The sequence below is a fragment of the Corylus avellana genome, chromosome 5 (genome assembly GCF_965113065.1).
Source record: "Corylus avellana chromosome 5, dhCorAvel1.hap1.2, whole genome shotgun sequence".
In the NCBI taxonomy this organism is placed as follows: Eukaryota; Viridiplantae; Streptophyta; class Magnoliopsida; order Fagales; family Betulaceae; genus Corylus; species Corylus avellana.
This window is the reverse complement of record NC_142494.1, coordinates 31,150,222-31,160,395: the sequence shown is the minus strand read 5'-3', so window position 1 is coordinate 31,160,395 and position 10,174 is coordinate 31,150,222. Positions and strand designations below refer to the sequence as shown.

General features: G+C 36.6%; 1 protein-coding gene across 2 annotated transcripts; it reads right to left on the bottom strand.

The window, feature by feature from the left end:
* Positions 1-5,157: 5,157 nt before the first annotated feature.
* YSL6 (YELLOW STRIPE like 6) lies at positions 5,158-10,174 on the bottom strand. Of its 2 annotated transcripts, none has more exons than XM_059593770.2 (7): positions 9,543-10,174; positions 8,726-8,898; positions 8,409-8,506; positions 7,875-8,012; positions 7,203-7,392; positions 6,807-6,939; positions 5,158-6,248 (listed from the first exon to the last, which is right to left on the bottom strand). In XM_059593770.2, exons 1-7 carry the CDS (start codon positions 9,928-9,930, stop codon positions 5,311-5,313), a joined length of 2,058 nt encoding a protein of 685 aa, XP_059449753.2. In that variant the 5' UTR covers positions 9,931-10,174; the 3' UTR covers positions 5,158-5,310. The 2 variants fall into 2 exon arrangements, with proteins under 2 accessions (XP_059449753.2, XP_059449754.2); XM_059593771.2 differs by having other exon boundaries at positions 5,158-6,245.

Genomic DNA, 10,174 nt, shown 5'->3' with positions numbered 1-10,174 from the left:
TTGGGTGATAATAATAATGGCGGGTGTGGCTATGTGTGTGTTGGTGATTGTTTTGCTTGTCACATGTGCTTCCCACCATGGAGACAAGGGAGGCCCCTCTTTGAAAGCAAGCTGTTGAAATATCTTACCCAATATCACATGAATTCAAATATTGATTGGGAAAAAAGATCTTTGCTTTTCATATGGGGTTTCTATGACTTATTTCCATAGAAGATAAGCTTTGATTTGTGTTTGTCTTAATCATTTAAGCCCCCAACTCCCTATCCTTTTCATATTTCTATTTGTTTAGCCTAATTAAAGATCTTTGCTTTTCTTTTGGGGTTTCTATGAATTATTTCCACACAAGATAAGCTTTCATTTATGTTTATCTTAATCATGTAAGCTCCCAATTCCCCATCTTTGCAAATTTGTATTTTTTTTCTTTCGAATTTTTTCAAATTTGTATTTGTTTAGCCCATTTGAGTGCCAAGAGCCAAACGAGTTCTGGGGGTTAAATTCCCTTCAATCTTATGAGCCATGGCAAGAATTTCGATAAATTTCCCAACCTTATGGCCAAAAACTTCTAAAGGGCTTGCTCTCTTCAAATTTTGAAGAAAATCTCACTTTTTTCTATTGTAGGCTTGTAGCTACTTACTTTTGAAAAAAAAAAAATACTAGGCTTTCTATTTTTATTTTTTGTCTCTACTACGTTAAAATATTCGTTCTCAAACATTCTACTACATCCCACTTTTCTCATTCCTTAAAATATTTATTTTCATCAAAATCTCCATTAAACTCCACTGAAGAATGTTTAGGGTTTAAAGTTTAGGGTTAGAGTAGTTTTTGTTTCGCTGAGAAATGTTATAGCTAGTACTTTTTCATATATATATATATATATATAAACTACTGTAGTCTGTAGGATTTTGTCCAAAATGAAAAATGGCAAAGAAGTAGATGTAGAGGCATTTTATAGAGTGGTTAGCTCCAATTTGATAAAATAATAATTATAAAACGGTTTAAAGAATAATATGATGCTAATGCTCTTAATCCCCTTAAATATTTATTGGGTTCTTTTAAATAGAATTTTAGCCAGAACCCATTAATAAAAGTCACCTTAGCATGAAAAAAGCATCAGGATCTCACATATCCGAAAATCTTTATATATATATATATATTGGTTGATATGTATCAACTTTAAATTTAGACTATAAACTCAATTTCATTTAAAATAAAAATAATTATATTTCATTTTAAATAAATTCTTATATTAATTACTTAAAACATGTTATATTAGTAAATAGAAAATAAAAATGATAAATGGAGTGAAAAATACATTAAGAAGAATCAAAGTTTACTAGTCAAAATATCAAATCCGGCAGAAAGTAAAACCCCAACCCCCCAATACACACCACCTTTTCGGAAGAGATCTCCATTTTTTTCTCGATTGACAAAATGGATTAGACTTTAATGATTGTAAATTAGCCTAACACTGCCAAATTCTGTAATAGTGATAAGCCCTAATGCATTAATCACGGGTGGAAAATGATTTAAGTAGTTCATTTTAAATGATTAGGGCAAATCGCAACAACACATAAGAGAAAATGAGAAAAATAAATAAATAAAAGATTGCATCAATGCAATATCTCTTAAACTAAAGATTATATCAATTTTTTTTTTTTTTTTTGACTATCAAAATTTTGTAATGTACTCGGCCTAGGTCTGCATTCTCGGCTCAGGGCCGATCAGGTGGATACTCGGTATTAGAGCTGATCAATTATCAAAATTTTGTAATGTATTCGAACTAGATCTGTATTCTCAGCATAAGGCCGATCAAGTGAATACTCGATATCAGAGCCAATTAATTATCAAAATTTTGTAATGTGCTCAGCCTAGGTCTATATTCTCAGCTCAGGGCCAATCAAGTGAATACTCAATATCAAAGCCAGTAAAACTATCAAAATTTTGTAATGTATTCGGTCAAAGTCTGCATTCTCAGCTCAAAACCGATCAGGTGGATACTCGGTATTTCCCCATCATCCTGTTGCTTGAAACTATGGCATAGTGCAAGTTTTGTAGATCCAAGTGATGTCCTTGTCTCTCAACATTGGTATGACATTTTTGAATGTGATGAGAAGTGTGAAAAATTGGGAAAATGGGTACCTCCTCCACCACGTCAAATAGAAGCCACAACAACTAAAGCTGAGCTCCAATAAAGCTAGAATCTCTAACGGAAGGGCTCTTTCGATAAGATGGACCTGACCATTATCCGTATGTCACATCCCCCCTATGAGCCATCCTTTTCTTTTGCTCTTCTTAATTTATTTTCTTCTGTTTCAATTTTTGGGTTCTTTTATAGCTTTTGTTAACGATTTGGTTATCTATTTTCATAACCCAATTTAGGGGGTAAAAAATTGATTTTTAAAGGGTCATAAAGGTATTTTTTACAAAAATTTGGGAAACACGTCCCAACACATCAACTACTAAATAATTAAATTTATCTGACAAATTTTATTGATTATTTTGTTGAACCATGTGCCACGTAATATTTGTGGATTGTTACATAAATTTATAAAAGGCTTATGATAAAGGCGTAGTCGGATAATCCAGTACTAAATGGGTGGTTTAGACTCATCAATCGGTCAAAAGTTGGATAAAAAGATTCTGAAGAGGTGAGTGGCCAGGCTTATAATCCCAGAAGTCACAATCCCTGCCATGTGATGTGCCTTGATTAGTGTCAGCTTGAGAGAATTCGATTTCTCTTTCACATTGAGAATCAAAATTTGTGATAGTTTGAAATAGAAAGAACTGAAGGAGAAAAACATAATCTTGGGGAAAAAAAAAAAAAAAAAAAAAACAAAAAAAAGAGAATGAGAAAAACATAAATGATCCACCTCCTCCCTAGCTTGTCTTTATGTAGCAATATGTTAGAACCCTCATGATCTAGTCCACTCAGCCCCTTTCCACCCAATTGAAAAAACTCCTTGATCTTTCTTTATCATGACAAAGTTCCAAATGGTTGCTCATAATTCTTAAAGATGAAGAAATTTCACATGTAAAATAGTTCTTAAAGCACTCCACACCTAATCTGGCTCGATCAATTTTATTTTCTTTTTTCTATTTTTACTAAAAAAATTATATTTTTATTTTATTTTAGCTATTAACTTTTTCAAAGTAGATATATCCCACTATCTATTTTAGATATTCACTTTTATTATTCTTTTTCAAATGAAGATGAATAATTTTATGATGAGAGCCCCTATGGTCCAGTCCATCTACTAACTACCACTTTTACTGCACCCAACCAGCATGTGCCACATCATCATTTCAAGAAAATTGCAAAAAACCAAAATGAGAACAAATACAGCAAATCAAAGCGATAAAAATACCAAAAAGACCCTTAGATCCAGCAGACCCACAGCCGGCATGGGTCGAGCAAGACCTACTAGCCTGGGTCTGGTCGGCCGTGACCCGCCTCAAAACCCGTCGTAACCCGCCGAATTTCGCCTCAAAACTCTATTCTAATGCCCAAAAACCCGTTTTTAACGCCTCAAAATCCGTTTCTAATGCTCAAAACTCTTTTATAATGCCTCAAAACTTGTTTTTGGATTAAAATCTAAAAGTTAGAGGTGGAAGGTTAACCCTTTAGAGATTTTATCACCCTAAAGGCCGGAAACCGACGCTGGAGAGAGGTGACACACGGTGTGGGTGGGTTTCTACCAGACCCACGGTTTGGCTAGGTTCACGAAGGCTAGACCCCTTCACCGTTCTTCCATTTTTTTTGGTCTTCCTCAAAGCAATCCAGTGTATTAGGACTCCGTTTATTTTGGTGCATTTTTTTGAGTTTTTGCTTAAGTGTCCGTTAAGGATTGGGTGCTGTAAAAGTGTTGTTTTAAGGAGGCTCCTGATCAAAGTTAAACTCTTTTATGATTCAGATTATATTTTAAAGCATCTAACGGTGTATATATTGTCTACGTTGTCACATCATTTAAATTTTTACTATTATATCCTATAAAATCTAATATAGATCACAAAATAATTTCTCTCCATTTTACAATTTCTTTTCCATTATGAAATATTCCCACAATCATTATGCTTATAATTTGTATCAAACCATTTGGAACCGACCTATATATATTTTATATAAAAAAAAAGAATATGAAGATAAGGATAATTGAAGAATCTATAAACTCCCACGTTACAGCATATGAAAAAATATTATTAGATGGGACCCAACAAACCGCGTGTAGCTTTGTGGGGCTCCAATTAGAACCCTTGGCGACAAAGCTATCTGAATTAGAAAGTCAAACAATTGATTGATGAATCAATTTTAAATGCTTAGCTAATGACACCAAAAAAAAAAAAAAAAAAAGGTGGTTAGAGTACATTATCGTGCTTAATGATGATTGTGTGACAAAGAATTACAAGAATTCTCACACAAGCTTTACAAAAGCAGCATATATGCAAGTTTATACAACCTTCAATGCTTTTCTATTCCGCCTCCAAACTTCTTGTTTTGGTTTGCTTTACAAACCCATTTGGAAAAAACATAAGAAATCATTCTATTCAAGTCTGGCTTGCCTCCTCCGCAAAAATGATTAAAAATTTCTTAAGAAAAGTAAACGGTAGAGATTGCAAGATTTAAAAAGAATTTTATTTATTTTTTTATTTATTACTGTGAACAATCTCCACCGTTTATGTGCAAAAGAATCTTCAATGATTTTTTCATTGTAGGCAAGCAGATCTAACATATATAATCTTAAAACTCTTTCTTCGACACGAATCCAACCACACGACCTGTAAACTTGGCACGAACCCAATTTAAAATTAGTAAGTTACGATTAAACACACATATTTAATTAAATAGATCGGTTTATAATTAACTTTTGGTTGATTTATAATTAAACAGACCTGTTGTACCCAACATTTGAAGACAGATTGCAATCCATTTATACTTTCTCTAGTTTCGTGTTCCAAAAACAATTGATGGACAAAAGTTATGATTTGGATGGGCCTCCAAAAGAGCAGAATTAACTAAAAATGGACATGGAAGCCCAGGAGACTTTGGGCCGAGAATGACTCGGTAGCCATCGTTAGACTCGTTACTGATCCGTTGACTCGGAACCATTTCTGTTGTTGATTGTGGGGGGGGGTGGGGGTTGAGAGAGATTAAACCAATGCTTGGGAGAGAGCGAATTATCTTAAACCAATGCTTGGGAGTTGGATGCACAGAAGACATCCCAAATGTTCACCCATGAATGATATTTACAGAATCCAACAAACATTTCAGTTGAAAGAACATATAATTACAGAGACAAGGCGGAGCAATTTTGCTCAGCTGCTCAAAGAAGGCCCAAAATACATGCAGATGGGCGGGTTGATCTTGAAAATAGAGAGGATTGCTGATGGAATCGTCCAAATGCCGTCACCACATATCAAACCCGAAGCAACAGCCCCTGCATAATCCTCAGCATCCTTCCGATTCAATCGTTCCCATACGAACAATATTGCTGTCCCAACAAACATGTCTATAGCAAAGTAAGCTCCAATATAAAAGGGGACTGCCATAGCCATTGGAATTGGAATATATTGGGAGATGTTGGTGGGAGTCACATCCCTCAGGAGGTTTATGATCAAAGCTGCCACAAAAAACCCACAACAAATGGCCAGGCAATGCTTCGGCAGCTCAGAGAAGCCTTCAATACCTAGAATGGCCATTTCCCTGAATATTACAGCATACGGTGCTTTGTACGGACCATCAGGTGAACCAATATCAAAAGCAGTCCAAAACAACCAGAATGTAAGGGGGGCAATGATACAACCCATGGCTGTTCCAACCAACTGGCTCACAAACATTGACTTAGCTGAAGATAGGGTGAGGTAACCAGTCTTGAAATCTTGCATGAGATCAGCTGCAGTGGAGACAATGGACATCATAACCCCGCAAGCTGCTAGGCCAGCTACAACCCCACCATCGGTTCCAACCAATGAAGCAATGATGAAAAGACCAATCTTTCCGTAAGTTGAAGCCAAGCTCCAATCTGTGAGTCCAGTGCCATAAGAGTTGCAGAAGGCAAGGGCAGGGGCAATGATGTATGAGCTTAGAACTAGATACCACTTGAGGGGTGGAAAGATGACCGGTATTGTCGCTGTTGATATTGCAGCCAGACCCACATATCCAGCGGCTGCAACCCAGGTGGGTATCCCGTCTTTGAGAAATATCTCATCCCTCTTTCTCTGATCAATTAACAGTTTAGAACTTTCCTCATCTGCTAAATGCGCCCAAGAGAGAAATATCAATATATATATATATATATATAATCTCATTAGAAAGTAGAGTGACACAACCCAAATATACGTAAGCATACAAGAGAGACCCCTAATAGGGAGAAAAAGAAGAACAAAAGTCCAAAATTCAGAGAAAATAGAAAAATGTGGACTATTGTATGCTGCAGTGCTGTCCATGTATAAAGGGATTTCAATAAACAACAGACGTTCTCATTTTAAACTGAATTGGCTGAAATCTGCTTTAATTAATATAGATTTGACTACATGAAATTCAAGACCTAAGTAATAAAATTACAATTATAGTTGTTCAGATGAATCAGATGTTTAAGAGAATCACAGTAATGTTTATTATAATTACCTGTGCTAGTTGTTCATATGTTTGTGTTGTAAAGACATATGTTGGGTGCTCAATTACCATTGTTTCAATTTATTCTTAAAAATGATCAGCGAAAGATACACATGCTTCAGACATATGACGTTATTGCAAACACATTGACAGGGCCACACTTTCAAATAAAATCAAAGACCCTAACTATCCTCACCAAGAACCTCTGCAGTGACAGGAAGGTTGCTCTGTTTGGTGCTTTGGTTAAACAGTTCCTTAATAGTTATGGCAATTATCTTGACCAAATTGTAAAGACCATCCCCAAGAATAAGTGAAATAGCTATGAAGACCTGCAAGCAACATGACAGGCAGGAAGAACCACTTTAGAGCAATCATAAAAAGATAACAGAGAGAGCAAAATAGCTATACTATGTGGTTTACATCCCACTCGGGTGGCACCTGCCTCCTGACTGTACCCACAGGCCCTTTTTTTTCAAGGTATAAATCAAGATGCAAACCACAAAAGTATAAAAAAAAATCCCTCCTAGGATTCTGTGACTTGTGTGAAGGCATGAGGCATCAGGCTATATGATACAGATTTCTCGCACCATACCTTGTATCCATAGAGACCTTTAAAATCATTGTTGCCTAGGTCAGCTGGGTACCAATCTCCGGCATGTTGGGAAATTAAAGGCCAAAGGAAACCCCACGATATGATAGCACCAAGAAGGACTGAGCAATTGACTATATGTGGGCAAATAAGACCACATCCAACATAAGTTGGACTAAAATCAAAATAAAACCTGCATCAAGGGAATCACGACATGTAAAACAACATATATGTGCAGAATATTCGTTATGGGAACAACTCAACCTCATGAAGTTGACGTGCAAACATAAGTATATACGCATTTACATGTGTACATCATACAGAAAACACAGACACAATTAGATAAAGCTCAAATACGAACGTATTTACTATCTTTTCTTGTTTCTTTTCTCCCTCTTCTGTTGGCCCAACGCATAATTATCAGATATGAAGAATGAATCCTTTATCACCAGATAAAAATTAATAGACCATTGGCACATGGAATCATTCAATTATCAAACCAAAAGAAACAAGCTGCACTGTGTAAATAAGACATACGCATAATGACACTGCCACACAAGGAGCGCATAGTTACTCTATATGACAAGGGAAATGCAAGGTGAGAATAAAAGAACCTTACGTGTGAGTAAGTGAAAAGACAATTAGGAAAGCAAAGTGAGAATAAAAGAACCTTACGTGTTTTTATATAGCGTCAAGCCAAGGCTGGGAAAATTGTCAAATCCACAAGAATCGCCAATACCACTGAAGAACCACTTAAAGAAGCTCCAGACCAAACTTATGCTCAAATATTTTCCAAGACAACTGACTTGCTTCCTGTGAAAAGTTCATATTTAACTATAAAGAGAGCGACCATAGTGATGAATTTTCAAATGAATAACAGCACATATCAACATTGCAACACATACAATGCCCAAGGCGATTCTATAATGATCCCATAAGAACTAAGAAAAAACAAATATTTTATTGGGGGCAAGGTGCACTACAACAAAAATTGAACATCTCAAAAAGTTTATTGTTTATGATTTTTCAGAAGTCCTAAAAGCTCTGTATGATATTATCACATATTCACATACAAATCAATATCATTAGTTTTGTTTTAAGTTTTCTATCAACATAATTCTTTCTATCAACGTTTCCCCAATCACTTTATATCAACAGGTACTATGTCGAGATCCAGAAATTAATGAAAAGTTTTTATATAGAACTTACCCTGCAAGCTCAGCTCCAGAGTTGGTATGAAAGCTGTTTATCAACATTGCAGTTGCTGTGCCACTGGGATATGTAAGCTTATAATCCATGACCATAACCTAAAAGCAAACACTGGGAGACATGAGAAATCAAGCTTTAAAGGACGAGAGAGAGAGAGAGAGAGAGAGAGACCGAGATACATAGTTGGACAATAGATACACAACCAAATTGGACTTGAACTTATCTCTTGCAAACATAGGAGTAATTTTACTTAAAATAAATAAAACCAACGACAACAAAAAATTAACAAGTTTAAAATTTACAAGAGCATCAGCTACCTTACGAAGTGGAACAAGACTGAAAAGGCCAAGGAAGCTGACGACAAATAAAAAACCAATCATCCACATCAGGCCTGGGTTCTTAACATCTTCAGCCCGGTTACCCGGATAATCAGCACCAATGAGTTCATAAGTTCTCTCATCCATTGCAATCAAATACGAACCAAATCCCCCTGCCATGCATCAATTAGACATTCAATAACATAATCAAATATTAGAAACATGGTTCTAGTTGGCAGGTTCGTGTATCCGGGGTTTACATAATGAGCACAAAATTAGCAAAATGTTCTACTATACATAATAATATTTAGGGTACAGAAATCCTGTCATTGCTGAGGCAAGTTCAGGTCAAAAAAGCTCCTAACGGCAATAGATTCACTAATAGCTGATACTTAAAATCATCTAGAGGTGGCAAAATCAGAACCATCACATTCAAACTTACGGTCAGGATTTTGAGGAACTAAAATAGTAAGGCATAGAAATGTGGCCATTTTCAATATTTAAAGCTGGTATGCACCAAAAACAAAGCTCGCAAACTGTCACACTAAATGACACAAACCAACTAAATCCCAAAGCTTAAGTTGATACAAAAAGAGTAAATTTAATCATTTTTAATTAGTATTTAACTGAAATAAGAGGAAAATTATGTCACAGGTTCGAACTGAGATCCAATACTCTGGTGCCAGCTGGTCGGAAAGTTAAAATTAATCGTTTTAACTAATATTCTTTCGCGAAGACCCAATTTTTATTGCCGAAAACAGAAACCCATATATAAATTCACATGCGTACACATAATGTGTAGGGAAATGGGGGTTACCGCTAAATGCGAGGCCATAGCAAGCGACGACGCAGGTCTGAATAACGGTGTTCTCTTGCCTGGTGAAGGGCTTAATTGAAAGCCCAAGCTTGGACAAGAAGCTAGTCCACGACTTGACGAAGAAGAACCCGAGCAACCCAGCGGCGACGTTGAGGGACGGGATGATCCCGACCGTCAGATTGAGCTTGTGGGTGATGATGCAGAAGAGGGTCCCCAACACCGCGCTCACGGCCAGCCCTCTGACCGTGATCTGCTCCCTCCATTCCGGGACGCGATCCGGTTCCACGGTCCCGATCCTCTGCTCATCCTGCAGCAACGGCTCAGTTATCTCCACGCACTCGCCCTCCGAGCCCATGATTTTTGCCTTTGGCTTATTGTCGGTAACCATGAGGATCTGAGAGAATATAGGGGATAGCCGGATAGTGTGATTAATGGGATTGGATTGCGTGAGGGTGAGGAATTGATTGAATGAATTGTTACCGAAAAAAGCTGAAATCTTATTGGGAAGCGTGCCCACTTGGCCAATGGAGATGGATTTCGAAGGGAAGGGCGGCAACCGTGCTGATATAACTTGTTTTCCTTTTTTGAGTTCGGCATACCCAAAAAAAGCTGAGTTGAAAGTTCGTTGGAAA